We start from the raw sequence: 18289 nt of genomic DNA on the forward strand, positions 1-18289 counted from the left end.
GGTGTTCTTTGAACATTGGTTTAGAGGACAATGCTCTTACTATTGTTTTTAGTTTATTTTCATAAGACAGACACGCATAACCAATATGAAAAAGAACTTTAAGTCAATTAGGCAATGACTTAATATTATAAAATCCACTGGCGAGGAGTAGGGTCTTTTTCTTTCAAGTTTGTTAGCAAAAACGTTGTTTTTCAAATACTATTTGCCTCAAGTGCCATGATTGCTTTTAAACGAAGGAAAGGTGTTCCGAAATTTGGTCTTCTAAATTACAATAATAATTACTTTTTTCTACCAGGGATTTTCTGAGCTTCCAAAATCTTTGATTACACAAACCGTTGAAAGCTTTACGACGTCGGTAGTGGAAACATCTTCAGGAGTTGTCTTCACGCCTTCCTCAGGAACAACATCACGCCCACCATTCGTAAGTAGTGCTTATAAAGTTTCCATTGAATATTTCTTTCATGAAACTATATATCTAAGTACTTTCAACAGGGATACGTATCCCACCAGTCCCTTCTAACATTTCCAATCATGTTTATTAGTAGACTAGAAAATACAACCGTAGCAAAGCCTTCTTATCAGAATTTAGTTTTGAGGCTAATGGTAATACTTATCTATGCACTTGAAATCTTCGACCCAATAATAGTCTTTGATTTCATATGAATTTCATTTTTCTAAAGTTTTAAAATTGCTTCTGCCATACAAAGCCGAAATTTCTACGATAAATGAAATTTTGATCTAGAAAATTATTAAGTTTGTAATCAAAGATTTTCTGCTAAAATTGCACAATGTTTTAGCATCCTAGCTTATCTTGCATGCCTAATTTTTATCAAAATCTACATATAGATGTTATTACACAAACAAAGCATTAAATTTTCCTCCAAAATAAGAAAATCACCTTTTTAAATAAGCTAACAAATCAACAAGGAATTGTTTGACCTACTTTTAGAAGGAATGGTTATTAAAAATTGAGTAAAAATTTTTTTCTTTATAGCCTCCATTTACTATCCCGATACCATCGTCAAGTACTTCATTTGCCTCATCATCGACCTCGAGTGTGTCCACATCAACAAGTGTCAGCACATACAAACCAGTCACTACTTCTGTCCAATCACCATCACCATCTACAAGCAAACCAGCTCCATCGACATCAATCGCAAGCTCATCAAGCCAAGCTACAAGCAGTACTCCATACATTAGTACTTCTGTATCTACACCATCTTCGAGCTCAGTATTCACCTCAAGCAGTCCAAGTTCAAGTGTGTCAACATCAACAAGTGTCAGCACATACAAACCAGTCACTACTTCTGTCCAATCACCATCACCATCTACAAGCAAACCAGCTCCATCGACATCGATCACAAGCTCATCAAGCCAAGTAAGCTCAAGCACAAGCCAAACAACTTACACTGAATCTACATATGCAAGCACTCAATCTCAAGTTGTGAGCACATCTAGCCCATATGTCAGTTCCTCGGTATCTACACCTTCATCGAGCTCAGCATTTACCTCAAGCAGTGCAAGTTCAAGTGTGTCAACATCAACAAGTGTCAGCACATACAAACCAGTCACTACTTCCGTCCAATCACCATCACCATCTACAAGCAAACCAGCTCCATCGACATCAATTGCAAGCTCATCAAGCCAAGCTACAAGCAGTACTCCATACGTCAGTACTTCTGTATCTACACCATCTTCGAGCTCTGTATTTACCTCAAGCAGTGCAAGTTCAAGTGTGTCAACATCAACAAGTGTCAGCACATACAAACCAGTCACTACTTCGGTCCAATCACCATCACCATCTACAAGCAAACCAGCTCCATCGACATCGATCGCAAGCTCATCAAGCCAAGCTACAAGCAGTACACCATATGTCAGTACTTCTGTATTTACACCATCTTCGAGCTCTGTATTTACCTCAAGCAGTGCAAGTTCAAGTGTATCAACATCAACAAGTGTCAGCACATACAAACCAGTCACTACTTCTGTCCAATCACCATCACCATCTACAAGCAAACCAACTCCATCGACATCAATTGCAAGCTCATCAAGCCAAGCTACAAGCAGTACTCCATACGTTAGTACTTCTGTATCTACACCATCTTCGAGCTCAGTATTCACCTCAAGCAGTCCAAGTTCAAGTGTGTCAACATCAACAAGTGTCAGCACATACAAACCAGTCACTACTTCTGTCCAATCACCATCACCATCTACAAGCAAACCAGCTCCATCGACATCGATAGCTAGCTCATCAAGCCAAGTAAGCTCAAGCACAAGCCAAACAACTTACACTGAATCTACATATGCAAGCACTCAATCTCAAGTTGTGAGCACATCAAGCCCATATGTCAGTTCCTCGGTATCTACACCTTCATCGAGCTCAGCATTTACCTCAAGCAGTGCAAGTTCAAGTGTGTCAACATCAACAAGTGTCAGCACATACAAACCGGTCACTACTTCTGTCCAATCACCATCACCATCTACAAGCAAACCAGCTCCATCGACATCGATTGCTAGCTCATCAAGTCAAGCTACAAGCAGTACTCCATACGTTAGTACTTCTGTATCTACACCATCTTCAAGCTCAGTATTCACCTCAAGCAGTGCAAGTTCAAGTGTGTCAACATCAACAAGTGTCAGCACATACAAACCAGTCACTTCTTCTGTCCAATCACCATCACCATCTACAAGCAAACCAGCTCCATCGACATCGATTGGTAGCTCATCAAGCCAAGTAAGTTCAAGCACAAGCCAAACAACTTACACTGAATCTACATATGCAAGCACTCAATCTCAAGTTGTGAGCACATCAAGCCCATATGTCAGTTCCTCGGTATCTACACCTTCATCGAGCTCAGCATTTACCTCAAGCAGTGCAAGTTCAAGTGTGTCAACATCAACAAGTGTCAGCACATACAAACCGGTCACTACTTCTGTCCAATCACCATCACCATCTACAAGCAAACCAGCTCCATCGACATCGATTGGAAGCTCATCAAGCCAAGCTACAAGCAGTACTCCATACGTTAGTTCTTCTGTATCTACACCATCTTCGAGCTCAGTATTTACATCCAGCAGTGCAAGTTCAAGTGTGTCAACTTCAACAACTGTCAGCACATACAAACCAATCACTACTTCTGTCCAATCACCTTCACCATCTACAAGCAAACCAGCTCCATCTACATCGATTGCAAGCTCATCCAGCCAAGCTACAAGCAGTACTCCATACGTCAGTTCCTCGGTATCTACACCTTCATCGAGCTCAGCATTTACCTCCAGCAGTGCAAGTTCAAGTGTGTCAACATCAACAACTGTCAGCACATACAAACCAATCACTACTTCTGTCCAATCACCTTCACCATCTACAAGCAAACCAGCTCCATCGACATCAATTGCAAGCTCATCAAGCCAAGCTACAAGCAGTACTCCATACGTTAGTACTTCTGTATCTACACCTTCATCGAGCTCAGCATTTACCTCAAGCAGTGCAAGTTCAAGTGTGTCAACATCAACAAGTGTCAGCACATACAAACCGGTCACTACTTCTGTCCAATCACCATCACCATCTACAAGCAAGCCAGCTCCATCGACATCGATTGCTAGCTCATCAAGCCAAGTAAGTTCAAGCACAAGCCAAACAACTTACACTGAATCTACATATGCAAGCACACAATCTCAAGTTGTGAGCACATCAAGCCCATATGTCAGTTCCTCGGTATCTACACCTTCATCGAGCTCAGCATTTACCTCAAGCAGTGCAAGTTCAAGTGTGTCAACATCAACAAGTGTCAGCACATTCAAACCGGTCACTACTTCTGTCCAATCACCATCACCATCTACAAGCAAACCAGCTCCATCGACATCGATTGCAAGCTCATCAAGCCAAGCTACAAGCAGTACTCCATACGTCAGTACTTCTGTATCTACACCATCTTCGAGCTCTGTATTTACCTCAAGCAGTGCAAGTTCAAGTGTATCAACATCAACAAGTGTCAGCACATACAAACCAGTCACTACTTCAATCCAATCACAATCAACCTCGATCACAAGTTTAGCACCTTCAAGCTCGGTAGGTGTTCTTTGAACATTGGTTTAGAGGACAATGCTCTTACTATTGTTTTTAGTTTATTTTCATAAGACAGACACAAATAATTGATATGAAAAAGAACTTTAAGTCAATTAGGCAATGACTTAATATTATAAAATCCACTGGCGAGGGGTAGGGTCTTTTTCTTTCAAGTTTGTTAGCAAAAACGTTGTTTTTCAAATACTATTTGCCTCAAGTGCCATGATTGCTTTTAAACGAAGGAAAGGTGTTCCGAAATTTGGTCTTCTAAATTACAATAATAATTACTTTTTTCTACCAGGGATTTTCTGAGCTTCCAAAATCTTTGATTACACAAACCGTTGAAAGCTTTACGACGTCGGTAGTGGAAACATCTTCAGGAGTTGTCTTCACGCCTTCCTCAGGAACAACATCACGCCCACCATTCGTAAGTAGTGCTTATAAAGTTTCCATTGAATATTTCTTTCATGAAACTATATATCTAAGTACTTTCAACAGGGATACGTATCCCACCAGTCCCTTCTAACATTTCCAATCATGTTTATTAGTAGACTAGAAAATACAACCGTAGCAAAGCCTTCTTATCAGAATTTAGTTTTGAGGCTAATGGTAATACTTATCTATGCACTTGAAATCTTCGACCCAATAATAGTCTTTGATTTCATATGAATTTCATTTTTCTAAAGTTTTAAAATTGCTTCTGCCATACAAAGCCGAAATTTCTACGATAAATGAAATTTTGATCTAGAAAATTATTAACTTTATAATCAAAGAGTTTCCTGCTAAAATTGCACAATGTTTTAGCATCCTAGCTTATCTTGCATGCCTAATTTTTATCAAAATCTACATATAGATGTTATTACACAAACAAAGCATTAAATTTGCCTCCAAAATAAGAAAATCACCTTTTTAAATAAGCTAACAAATCAACAAGGAATTGTTTGACCTACTTTTAGAAGGAATGGTTATTAAAAATTGAGTAAAAATTTTTTTCTTTATAGCCTCCATTTACTATCCCAATTCCATCGTCAAGTACTTCATTTGCCTCGTCATCGACCTCGAGTGTGTCCACATCAACAAGTGTCAGCACATACAAACCAGTCACTACTTCTGTCCAATCACCATCACCATCTACAAGCAAACCAGCTCCATCGACATCAATCGCAAGCTCATCAAGCCAAGCTACAAGCAGTACTCCATACATTAGTACTTCTGTATCTACACCATCTTCGAGCTCAGTATTCACCTCAAGCAGTCCAAGTTCAAGTGTGTCAACATCAACAAGTGTCAGCACATACAAACCAGTCACTACTTCTGTCCAATCACCATCACCATCTACAAGCAAACCAGCTCCATCGACATCGATCACAAGCTCATCAAGCCAAGTAAGCTCAAGCACAAGCCAAACAACTTACACTGAATCTACATATGCAAGCACTCAATCTCAAGTTGTGAGCACATCTAGCCCATATGTCAGTTCCTCGGTATCTACACCTTCATCGAGCTCAGCATTTACCTCAAGCAGTGCAAGTTCAAGTGTGTCAACATCAACAAGTGTCAGCACATACAAACCAGTCACTACTTCTGTCCAATCACCATCACCATCTACAAGCAAACCAACTCCATCGACATCGATTGCTAGCTCATCAAGCCAAGTAAGCTCAAGCACAAGCCAAACAACTTACACTGAATCTACATATGCAAGCACTCAATCTCAAGTTGTGAGCACATCTAGCCCATATGTCAGTTCCTCGGTATATACACCTTCATCGAGCTCAGCATTTACCTCAAGCAGTGCAAGTTCAAGTGTGTCAACATCAACAAGTGTCAGCACATACAAACCAGTCACTACTTCTGTCCAATCACCATCACCATCTACAAGCAAACCAGCTCCATCGACATCGATCACAAGCTCATCAAGCCAAGTAAGCTCAAGCACAAGCCAAACAACTTACACTGAATCTACATATGCAAGCACTCAATCTCAAGTTGTGAGCACATCTAGCCCATATGTCAGTTCCTCGGTATCTACACCTTCATCGAGCTCAGCATTTACCTCAAGCAGTGCAAGTTCAAGTGTGTCAACATCAACAAGTGTCAGCACATACAAACCAGTCACTACTTCCGTCCAATCACCATCACCATCTACAAGCAAACCAGCTCCATCGACATCAATTGCAAGCTCATCAAGCCAAGCTACAAGCAGTACTCCATACGTCAGTACTTCTGTATCTACACCATCTTCGAGCTCTGTATTTACCTCAAGCAGTGCAAGTTCAAGTGTGTCAACATCAACAAGTGTCAGCACATACAAACCAGTCACTACTTCTGTCCAATCACCATCACCATCTACAAGCAAACCAGCTCCATCGACATCGATCGCAAGCTCATCAAGCCAAGCTACAAGCAGTACACCATATGTCAGTACTTCTGTATTTACACCATCTTCGAGCTCTGTATTTACCTCCAGCAGTGCAAGTTCAACTGTATCAACATCAACAAGTGTCAGCACATACAAACCAGTCACTACTTCTGTCCAATCACCATCACCATCTACAAGCAAACCAACTCCATCGACATCAATTGCAAGCTCATCAAGCCAAGCTACAAGCAGTACTCCATACGTTAGTACTTCTGTATCTACACCATCTTCGAGCTCAGTATTCACCTCAAGCAGTCCAAGTTCAAGTGTGTCAACATCAACAAGTGTCAGCACATACAAACCAGTCACTACTTCTGTCCAATCACCATCACCATCTACAAGCAAACCAGCTCCATCGACATCGATAGCTAGCTCATCAAGCCAAGTAAGCTCAAGCACAAGCCAAACAACTTACACTGAATCTACATATGCAAGCACTCAATCTCAAGTTGTGAGCACATCAAGCCCATATGTCAGTTCCTCGGTATCTACACCTTCATCGAGCTCAGCATTTACCTCAAGCAGTGCAAGTTCAAGTGTGTCAACATCAACAAGTGTCAGCACATACAAACCGGTCACTACTTCTGTCCAATCACCATCACCATCTACAAGCAAACCAGCTCCATCGACATCGATTGCTAGCTCATCAAGTCAAGCTACAAGCAGTACTCCATACGTTAGTACTTCTGTATCTACACCATCTTCAAGCTCAGTATTCACCTCAAGCAGTGCAAGTTCAAGTGTGTCAACATCAACAAGTGTCAGCACATACAAACCGGTCACTACTTCTGTCCAATCACCATCACCATCTACAAGCAAACCAGCTCCATCGACATCGATTGCAAGCTCATCAAGCCAAGCTACAAGCAGTACTCCATACGTTAGTTCTTCTGTATCTACACCATCTTCGAGCTCAGTATTTACCTCCAGCAGTGCAAGTTCAAGTGTGTCAACATCAACAACTGTCAGCACATACAAACCAATCACTACTTCTGTCCAATCACCTTCACCATCTACAAGCAAACCAGCTCCATCTACATCGATTGCAAGCTCATCCAGCCAAGCTACAAGCAGTACTCCATACGCCAGTTCCTCGGTATCTACACCTTCATCGAGCTCAGCATTTACCTCCAGCAGTGCAAGTTCAAGTGTGTCAACATCAACAACTGTCAGCACATACAAACCAATCACTACTTCTGTCCAATCACCTTCACCATCTACAAGCAAACCAGCTCCATCTACATCGATTGCAAGCTCATCCAGCCAAGCTACAAGCAGTACTCCATACGTCAGTTCCTCGGTATCTACACCTTCATCGAGCTCAGCATTTACCTCAAGCAGTGCAAGTTCAAGTGTGTCAACATCAACAAGTGTCAGCACATACAAACCGGTCACTACTTCTGTCCAATCACCATCACCATCTACAAGCAAACCAGCTCCATCGACATTGATCACAAGCTCATCAAGCCAAGCTACAAGCAGTACTCCATACGTCAGTACTTCTGTATCTACACCTTCTTCGAGCTCCCTATTTACCTCAAGCAGTGCAAGTTCAAGTGTATCAACATCAACAAGTGTCAGCACATACAAACCAGTCACTACTTCTGTCCAATCACCATCACCATCTACAAGCAAACCAGTTCCATCGACATCATTGGCAACTACCACATCGACTTTGACTTCTTTCGTTACCACTGTTATCTCGTCTACCTCTTTCACACTGCCAATCTTAACTACAACTGAGATCACACAAATTGAAGGAAGCAAATCAACAATCGTCTTTTCACCATCAACAAGCATTCCATCATCATCGTCATCTTCAACCCAAAGCACATCTGCATTATCAACAACACCAAGTCTTTCCACATCCATCCAAACAACTGCATCTTCATCTTCACCATCTTCATCAAGCATCCAGCCCACCACCAGTTCCACTGTCATCCCAACAAGCTCAGTTACACCATGTAAGTTCATTTTCTTTGGTAATTATTGCGGAACGAGCGTTGAGCGCGCGAAGCGCGCGAAGCGAGTGGAGCATCCTTTCTCTAGATCTGCGCATGCGAGATGTGGGAATTTTGTTGTATATGCTTGAAAAATCAAAAAGTCAATCAGGTTACCACGTGAAATATCTCCTTTGCTAAACGAAAGCCAAAAAGATCTCTTTTGCTACTAAACGATAGCCAAAAGCTGAAGTATCAACCAAATCGTAGTAGTAGTAGTAGTTATTTTCTTATCGACTCATGATTTTATGCTGTAAAAATGATCTATTTTGGACTTTTGGTCATTTTTCATGATGATATAATTGGTGGTTGTCCCTTTTGGATTTTCAAACTTGACAATGAAACTTTCAAACACACAGCCATTGATACACAGTATTTTTTGTGGTGTTATGCATGGCTGAAATTGATCCTGTTTTGGACTTTGATTTGGTATTGTCGTATTCATCATCGGCTGGCGACCGTTCCTTTTCACTTTTCAAACCCGACACAGATTTTTTACAAACATATCACTATGAGAATTCAATATAGGATACTGAAACACAGTTCCTGTGTAAATTTTAACAAGATTGGAGAAATTTTCACAGTCAGACAGTGTTATGGCTGAAAATAATCATTTTTGGCGACCATTCCTTTTGATTTTTCAAACCCGACACAGATTTTTTACAAACATATCACTATGAGAATTCAGTAAAGGATACTAAAACACAATTCCTGTGTAAATTTGAACAAGATCGGAGAAAGTTTCACAGTATTATGGCTGAAAATGATCGTTTTGGACTTTGTCGTAATTTCGTCGCGGCTGGCGACCATTCCTTTTGATTTTTCAAACCCGACACAGATTTTTTACAAACATATCACTATGAGAATTCAGTAAAGGATACTAAAACACAATTCCTGTGTAAATTTGAACAAGATCGGAGAAATTTTCACAATATTATGGCTGAAAATGATTGTTTTGGACTTTGTCGTAATTTCGTCGCGGCTGGCGACCATTCCTTTTGATTTTTCAAACCCGACACAGATTTTTTACAAACATATCACTATGAGAATTCAGTAAAGGATACTAAAACACAATTCCTGTGTAAATTTAAACAAGATTGGAGAAATTTTCACAGTAATTATGCTGATGAAAATGATCGTTTTTTGGACTTTGTCGTAATTTCGTCGCGGCTAGCGACCGTTCCTTTTGATTTTTCAAACCCGACACAGATTTTTTACAAACATATCACTATGAGAATTCAGTAAAGGATACTAAATCACAATTCCTGCGTAAATTTGAACAAGATCGGAGAAATTTTCACAGTGTTAGTTATAACTGAAAATAATATTTTTTGGACTTTGTCGTAATTTCATTGGCTGGGGCGACCGTTCCTTTTGAACATTTTTCAAACGCGAAACAGGTTTTTTCCAAATATAACAATATTTATTACATACACACTATTGAACCATTTTATTTGGTTTATCCTACTCTTCTCTAAGTATTATCCCAGCAGAAAAAATAATGCTTAGCTAAAAACCCGTGGCTTAATGGAATAAACTTTTGCGGGGATTAAATTTTGCTGATTTCGTGGATTTGGGTGTCATCCAACTTTTCATTTCCATCAATTACAATAAATCGTTCTTTACAACCAACTTCGGAACAGATGTGATTTATCCATAGACTATCAATCATTCTTTTTATTTCTTGAAAATTGAAATGACAATAGTTTAAACATTGCAAATTCTTTCAGGGCTCAGACTTAAGCCCAGCAACCTAAATCTCTTGTGTCCTGAATTAGATTCATCTACAAACTTTCAACTTTTCAACAGGAATTGTGAGGGACCTATTTTGTGTGATATCTATGATATCGATATTTAGTAAAATGAGTTGTGTTTTATACAACTACTCTCGAGTGAAAAATTCCGAGAGTAAAGGTAGATGTTGATTTTTATCTTTTATTATATATTATTTATTATATATTTTTATTATATTTATTATGCACAGTAAAAAAAGAAATTTGTAGTTTTTAAATTATTATACTAGATAATATTCTATTAAAAATGTAAACAATATCATAACAGAAAATTTTGATATCAACAATAATTCAATACATCTCATGCCCATTGCTAAGACCTAGCCGTTTAAAACTCTGTCAAGCTTAACATAAGGGGTATAACTAATGAAGTATAAGCCCGGAGGGATAGAATTAGGCTTATACTTCATTGGGTATAACGTATTTTTTAAATGGTCCAATTTGTTACGTTGTCGAATTTGAGGACTTCTTTTTGCAAAATTGATTTGAAGAAAAGCTACCCTATTTCTATTAACCTATACTAAACATCACCCACGGTACGAGATAAAAATCCCGCTTTTTAGTGAAGTGCTCGATACCTTAGTACACTCATTTTTTTATAAGCATAACGTTTATAAGCATACTGAAGCTCAAATTTCCAGAAAAATTAAGCATATACTAAGCATACATTGAGGCTGAGCCAAAGAAATTTTTAGAACCATAATTTTCATAAATTTCTTACCTAGCATAGCGTTAAGCATAACTCGAGGCTGAAAATTGAGCTTTAGGCATAGTAAGCTTCAGCCGAAATTTATCGTATGCTTATAAAAAAAATTAGTGTATTAGAATTTTTACTTTCTGCGTCTTCGAGTTGTGAAGGAATTCTTGCGTTTTACAAACTACACGTTTTTGGTGTGGATCGAATCCGTTAGGTAATCTTTGGCAATTTTCTCATTCCTTTTCTTATGTAAATCGAAAGTATTTTTTACATTTTTGGAAGATTTGTCAATAACCTTAGCCAGGCAATCAAAAGTATGTTTTTTATCGCTTTTAGCAGCGAGCGCAGCGAGCGCTGAATTTCCTGAGTCACAAAACTTCGCTTTGCGAAAACGGAACGCTCGTTCCGCAACCCCTTTCATGTTGATTTCGACAAGTTGACTGCTCTTGATCGAAGAAATATGTATTTTGCACAATGTGTTATTTTTCATGTTTCACTAATAATGCCAATATTGATAAAATTTCCTCCTTTTTGAATTTCAGTGTGTCCCGCTTGTTTCCACAAAGGAAGTTATTACTCAGTCAATGAGACATGGCAAGATGCAAGCAAATGTATCAACTACACTTGTGTCGAAGTCAACAATCCATGTTTCCCAAGCAATGTTTCCACACAAATTGAAGTCACGACTCCAGTCTGTCCAAAATGTCCACAGGTAAGAATCTCTTCTCCGTTGTAAACAGTAAACATCAATTATTGCAAAGTTTGAAGAATTCGAGTTAAGTTTTTGTGTACATTTTAAGTTCCATCTGATACGAAAAAGTTTGCTTTGTATTGACGACTGTTTCGTTGACCACTGTTGACCAGAGAAAGCTAATGAGTTCGAAATCAAAGCTAAAAGTTATAAACTGAAATACTTATCATGAACTTTCTTTTTCTTCAAACCAGGGATACGATACCGTTGAGGATCCAACTGCATGTTGTCCAAAATGTGTACCAACCGAAAACATCCCAAGTGTTTGCAAAGTCAAGAACTTCAGAATTGTCGAAATCGAAATGGAAGACAAAGGAGTCAAATGTTGGTCCACAAAGAAATACAAACATACTGGATGCGCTGGTCTTTGTGAATCTACCGTCTCTGCCACACCAGGAAGCAGCATGTTGACGCCGTCATGTTCTTGTTGTCAACCGTCACGTGTCGTCAAACATAACGTCACAATGCAATGTACTGACGGACATAAATTCTTCGTCGATTTCCATGAATTCGAAAGCTGTCAATGTAAGATCCAGAAATGTGGTAATAATTATGACACCTCGGGTGTAGAGGTGGTCACATCGGGTGGAGGTGAAGAACGAAGCAAACGATCCTTCATTGAAGACCTCGCCGAAACTGGATTAGACCCGAAAATGAAAGAACGTCAACGACGCAATTTGTTGAACGATCTTGCAATGTTGCATGCTAACAAGAAGAAACGTTAAACTGGAAAATATTATAGTAGTTTTTTTTAAAAGAATGCTGACTGACGCTCAGCCTTTATGTTGTGTAAATGTGTAATTTATTTTGTCATTTTATTTTTCAATGGAAGAAGGAAATAGATTATTTTTTTCAAGGGAAATATATTTTAAAATTGAACATGAATGAAAAACAATACTTCTCGATTTTTTTTCTTTGAGGGGAATGTTGGCTCTTACTCAAGGCAAATAAGCAGGCTTTGTAAGTATGATAAAAATAACGCCTGTCTGCCTTTCCACTATGCTCTGGATGATGTCATCATTAAGTACTTCATTTTCAGTGTTTTCAATAAAATTGAAAACAAATTTTGCACTACAAATTTTCTTTATACAATCTGTTATGTTTTCTTTTTGACAAACCCCTTTAAAGTTTTACTGATTCAGCTAAGATATCGGGAAATGTGTTAAAACCGAAGCAGAACCAAAGGAAGCAATTAACAGCTCAGTGACTTCCTTTGTTTTAAACAATAGAAGATATGTACACGCTGAGAGATTTCATTTCGATAAAAGATCAAATAACACCCCTGTCTCACAGCCCCGGTGAAACTCAAGCGGGGATAAAAATTTATGAATCGAGATCATTTACAAAAGCATCCAGCGAGGTCCTTTTTTTAAACATCTGTTTCCCAGGCATAACCTTCCTGGAAAACTTGATCTGTTGGCCAAAAGTTTCAAAAATCTTATTCCTAGAAATGAAGATCTGTTTCTCCTCAAAACCTAAATGGGATCATTGATTGAGTTTTGAGGGGGGGCTCCTAAAAATATGCTTGAAAATATGCTGATATGTTAAAAATGTTACTTCTGAAAATAAAAAAAACACTAAAATATGCTAAAACACCCCGTATGAAAGACCTGCTGGACCACCCCTATAGAAAAATTGGGCCATCACCAGAAAATGTGGCAGATTTTTTTGGGACCATTAAATGGCGATGGGGGTCTAATTGACGAAATTTTAAAACAACGCCACTATTTCGTTATCTACTTTTCATCATTATTATTATTATAAGACGGGACAGTCGAAATTTATTTTTGAAAACTTTTTGAAAATTCTGTTTGCAGGGGTTTGTACTGAAAATTGACATCAACATAAAAAGCCCCAAAAAAGGATCCCAAACTTTTCAAATCAATTTCTTTATAATAGACGATATCGGCTTTACCGAATTCTCCCCGAATGATTACCCATGATGCATTGCGCAAAAAAAATCACGGACGATAACCCAAACCCTAACAATGCATCATGGGTAATCATTCGGGGAGAATTTAGAAAGCCGATATCGTCTATTCTTGGACCTCATAAGAAACCTCGGGAATTCCATTGTATTATTCAGGGTCCTTAAATGGTAAATTGAATAGGACAGTTGAGAGTTTCGTCAAAATGGGGTTACTGTCCAGGTTAAGTTCAAACTTCAACATTTTGTGACGACTTTCAGGGAAATTTTTTGAATGTCACTGTTCATAACCTGAGATTAGATTGTGGTTGTTTTCTGCCCATCACGCTGAAGCTCTAAAGGGATAGGAGAAAAACAAGGCAATCTGACAAATATGCAATCTCGAATTCGGAAAGGACCGCACTCGTCTTATGGGACTGGAAATGACAACAAAGTTCTGTGATTGTGTTTAAAAATAGGGCGCTGTATCAGGGAAATTTAGTTTTTGATTTTCTGGCGCACAACAGGATTCTTGTTGTAGAACTTTCCTCAAGTTAACTGTTCGAAGATAGTGCTTTTTCATTCTATGTACATTTCCATAGGATACCATTTCATGCAGATGACATGGAAATCGTTAATTTAATTCCCACGAAATTTAATCCCCTTTTAACTGCCTTTCCCGGGGATCATTCTTAGGGTTTCAAAACCAAAAGGGTTTATTAAAATCAGACCTTAAAATTTGGAAAAAAATCTCTGTTAACGTCTCACGCTAAAAGATTTTCGATTTCTGGCTCGGACATACCAGTCAGCTCACAAATCCATTAACCCCCCCCCCCTTCTCCGGGTCGCTGAGTATCCTTTACAACCTTGAGGTCTAACCCCCGGAATTTAACTTAAATTGGATGCTTTATCAAAGAATTACTTTTTTTAACTTTGGTTTGTATAAGACTCGTGAGGTCTAAATTTCAGTTAATTCTTGATTTATCAAAGGGTATCAGAACATCAAAGAGTCCACAAGGCTCGAGGGCTTAAATTTAAATGCGTGGAATTTGTAATGGAAATTTCATTTCAAAAACTTTTTTTAATGAAATTTGACATCTGTATAAAAACACTTACAACACTCTTTATAAACAAAATCCTAAAGCGTATCACATAAAATAGATTGGTTTGCGCTAAGAAAAGTTTTCAGTGGAAGACTCTTTTTACCATGAAATTTAGGTACAAAACAAAAATACAGAGAAGTATATACAAAATGAAGTACATTTCATGGGCGGCATGATATGCTATTTTATAACATCGAAAACACAAGACGCTTGGCTGATAACGCCTATGGTTGCGAAAATTTTAAAACAAGATACATATATACATAGAAAGAAGGGTTACAATTCATTGGTTTGACTGGGATTGCTAGGGATTTAATTTAAAATTGCACCTCGATGGAATCACAAATGGTGAAAAATTTCGTAAAAAAAACGATACCAGCAGCCGATACTGTCAAAAAGAGGACCAGTGCAATGTATACTTTAGTCTAGGATTCAAAACCATTTTGATAGCCAAACAGCATGAAATCCATTTTATACAATTCATACAATTTCTCCAGTAACCTTTTCGGTAAAGATTCAAATAAATTTCTCATCAAAGATGGTGTACTCGAAGCATGTCCTTTATAGCCGTCCGGAAATTTGACCAAGTCATTTACATCGAGTGTCCGTAAAAGAAAATCAGCGTCTTGTTTCAAAGTTTCAAATTTGCCAATAAAGTCATATTGTATTAAACAAGGCAGACATAATCTCTCTATTCGTTCCCAATGCTCGTTCCAGAACTCTTTATCCTCCAGAGGCGAGTCAACAATGTACTGTACAAACTCTGCAAAAGTTACTGAAGATTTCTTAGTAGTCGTCGAATTATGATGACGGTATTTGCGTCTTATAAACTGTCCAAAAATGACGCTGAAAAATTTGTTCTGTGTATTTTGATAAATGAATTTATTCCTATAAGCTGCTGTTAATCGTTCAAAAGGATGTCTTGCAAATAAAAATTTGTAATAAGTTGATAAACGTAAATTAATTTCGTCAGGTGTATAGTCGCTTAAACGTCGAAAATATCCTTGGTTGAAATCGTGAGCTAACGAAGCAGTAATATTATTCGGGTCTGTAAAATATCCATCCAGTACTAGTAGAACACGTTTCCAATTCGTGCAAGCCACTTTGGGTGTAATGCAGTACAGAAGTTGGTGTTTGTCGCTCACCTGTAATGAAATGAACACAAAACTCATAAAAGCAACGGATGACTTGAAGGATATTATTTAAGTTTTCGGATTTACATTAAACTAAGCCATTACAATTTTTTTGTCATTTTTGAGAGTATACATACTCAACGAGTTCAATTCTAGGAGTCAAGCTGTAAGTCCAATTCAACCTACTTAAATAATAAGTCTACGTTCAAATGACTAACCACGACAAAACAATAATTTCTAGAAGTATTTCAGGGTGTGATTTCGGTATCACAATATCAAGTAAATACAGTATAGAACAAAAGAGAAAAAGGAATAATGTTTGATCTTAATCCAAAGTACAATAATCTTATCAAACAGTGTGCAATTTAATTAGCTAGGATAGATAGCCATACAGACATACAGACAGACAGACAAGAAATCAATAAGATTTCCCATTACCAATATATTACGAAATGCACTTGGATTGATTCCTTTGTTGAAGTCAGTGTTGAGGGGGTAGACATCTTCTACTTTGCGTTGATGACATCCCGTTTTCAATACCTTCTTACGTAAACGTTGCACGGCCGCATACTCCACGTCCACTGAGTTTTCCGTCACTAAATATTCCTTATCAGAGAGAGAAAGGAAAATAATAAGTTTTGAGCGTTTAACTTACTCATATCATGATATTAAAAACGTTTATAATTTCGCATCCTAAAATATCATGTTATGATCAAATTTAACTTTCCTACCCATCTGCATGATGAAATCTACTCTAAAAAACTTTTCAGCCTTACGCCAAAATAGATTTCCATCGAAAAATCTCTTGACCTATTAAGTTCAATCACAAAAGAAAGTAGGAAAATCTAGAAAATTTAATGATGTGTCAAATTACTATAAAACTTTATGCACTTACATTTGTCAAAAGCTTTTCATCGAATTTGGCTGATGCTTCGAATGCTGGAACGAAAAGATTGTTTTCATAGCTGACTAAAATGACCCAATTAACTGGTACATAAACCGTGAAGTATAAATATGCGTTGCTGGCTTCGTATTGGTTTGACTCGCAGTCAAACTTTAAGTTATATCACTTACATGTGCTATGTTCAAGTTCAAATTTTACTTTAGATAAATAAAAAAAATCAACCCCTCCCCCCCGAATTGAAGAGTTAAGCTGGAGCTTAACTACTTTTTGCCTTTAATAATTCTGATGGGGGAAAAAAGTAGAGTCCTATCGTAGCACCATCATTCAAAATCAGAAAGCCAACATAGTATACGGCAGATTTTCTGACTAGAGTCAGCCACGATGATATTCAAAGAAATTGATATGATACTATAAAAACACATAAAAAGCTACAAAATTCGATGACACGTTACCAACCTTCCGTGATTCTCCGTATGGCGCGATGACGTAATTCGGTAGTAATGACAGCTTTCCATGCTTCCCAGGATAAGAGCAATATGAATGCAAGCAGGGATAAATTTCGAACCGATACGAAACGCATCACATTCGACGTTCATCGAGAACTTGATACACGACCGGGTCACCAAATCGATTGCCAATCGAGCAAGAATTTCAGTACCTAAATTTCATTTAGTTTAACCTTTTTGGGAAGATAAATAGAAAAAAAACAGAAAAGGAATTTCGAGCAGAGCTGCGGATTATAATCTTTTGTTTAACACTAACATCCGAATCATTACGCAACAGATACAGTTCTCATAAGAAACTGATTTTGATAGATATCCGATGCAAATCAAAATCTCGATCTATGTATACAAAGATTATTTTTCAAAAATAAATCCAAATTTATCCAGCAGAGCAATTTTCAGTTTTTTTTTAAACCTTGTAAACATTTTCTGACAAATAAATCTCCAACTTCAAAAGACAGCTGCTTCGTATTAAAGAAGCCCCCCTCAGACAGATAAGTGATAATTTAGAAGACGCTCTAATTAGGTTTAGCAGATTAATTATTGGACGAATTATGCTGAAGAGGTGTTTCAAAACAGGGGCATTGTTCGCATTGTTAAATTCTCTTTTGTTTTTTTCTTTGTTATTCAGAGAGTGAGTAGAAAAAGAAAATATCATTTGTTTATAATTTTCGTAAAGAAATCTTCTCTCTTTTATGAACTGAATATCGTAATTGAATTAGCGCAGAGTAATCTCCAGAAGATTGAATTTTGATTTAAATTGAGTTTCGTTTGAAAACAGTTCACTTTTCTCATAATTCGAATCCCTTTGTTTCGTGAGACTGTTCTTCAATATGAAGAAATATTGTATTGTTCCCGCGATCCCAAAACGTATCGATAGCAAAACAAGCCATCGATTCTGATCTGGATTTCGCACCAACGCAAAGCAAAAGTTGTGCAAATCAAAGCAACTGTGGTCTAACCTGATGGAAAGGAATCGATTGAACAGGGTTTATTTAACTCCCAATGAAA

At 37.8% G+C, this 18289-nt stretch overlaps 2 protein-coding genes across 2 annotated transcripts in view; one reads left to right on the forward strand and one right to left on the reverse strand.

Moving 5' to 3' along the window:
* LOC136804935 (mucin-19-like) overlaps positions 1–12626 on the forward strand; it is a 45926-nt gene extending 33300 nt beyond the window's left edge. The window contains 6 exon segments of the mRNA XM_067061467.1: positions 296–421; positions 995–4069; positions 4368–4493; positions 5068–8452; positions 11521–11690; positions 11924–12626. Of these exon segments, the coding sequence (XP_066917568.1) occupies positions 296–421; positions 995–4069; positions 4368–4493; positions 5068–8452; positions 11521–11690; positions 11924–12454 (7413 nt within the window). The 3' untranslated portion in view covers positions 12455–12626.
* A 2402-nt stretch (positions 12627–15028) lies between these two features.
* Positions 15029–18214, reverse strand: LOC136804925 (carbohydrate sulfotransferase 13-like). The gene is made up of 4 exons (XM_067061454.1): positions 17232–18214; positions 16767–16810; positions 16310–16477; positions 15029–15883 (listed from the first exon to the last, which is right to left on the reverse strand). Exons 1-4 carry the CDS (start codon positions 17353–17355, stop codon positions 15164–15166), a joined length of 1056 nt encoding a protein of 351 aa, XP_066917555.1. The 5' UTR covers positions 17356–18214; the 3' UTR covers positions 15029–15163.
* Between the last annotated feature and the right edge of the window lie 75 nt (positions 18215–18289).

This window comes from Clytia hemisphaerica, unplaced genomic scaffold (assembly GCF_902728285.1).
Source record: "Clytia hemisphaerica strain Z4C2 unplaced genomic scaffold, Clytia hemisphaerica genome assembly, whole genome shotgun sequence".
Taxonomy (NCBI): domain Eukaryota; kingdom Metazoa; phylum Cnidaria; class Hydrozoa; order Leptothecata; family Clytiidae; genus Clytia; species Clytia hemisphaerica.

Bases quoted from the DNA above. Each gene is read 5' to 3' on its own strand.
- LOC136804925 (XM_067061454.1), bottom strand. From the start codon at position 17,355: ATGCGTTTCGTATCGGTTCGAAATTTATCCCTGCTTGCATTCATATTG. The intron at 16,811-17,231 runs GTTGGTAACGTG...TTTTCGTTCCAG, and splicing joins CATACGGAGAATCACGGAAG to CATTCGAAGCATCAGCCAAA. The intron at 15,884-16,309 runs GTAATGGGAAAT...ATTTCATTACAG, and splicing joins GTGCATTTCGTAATATATTG to GTGAGCGACAAACACCAACT.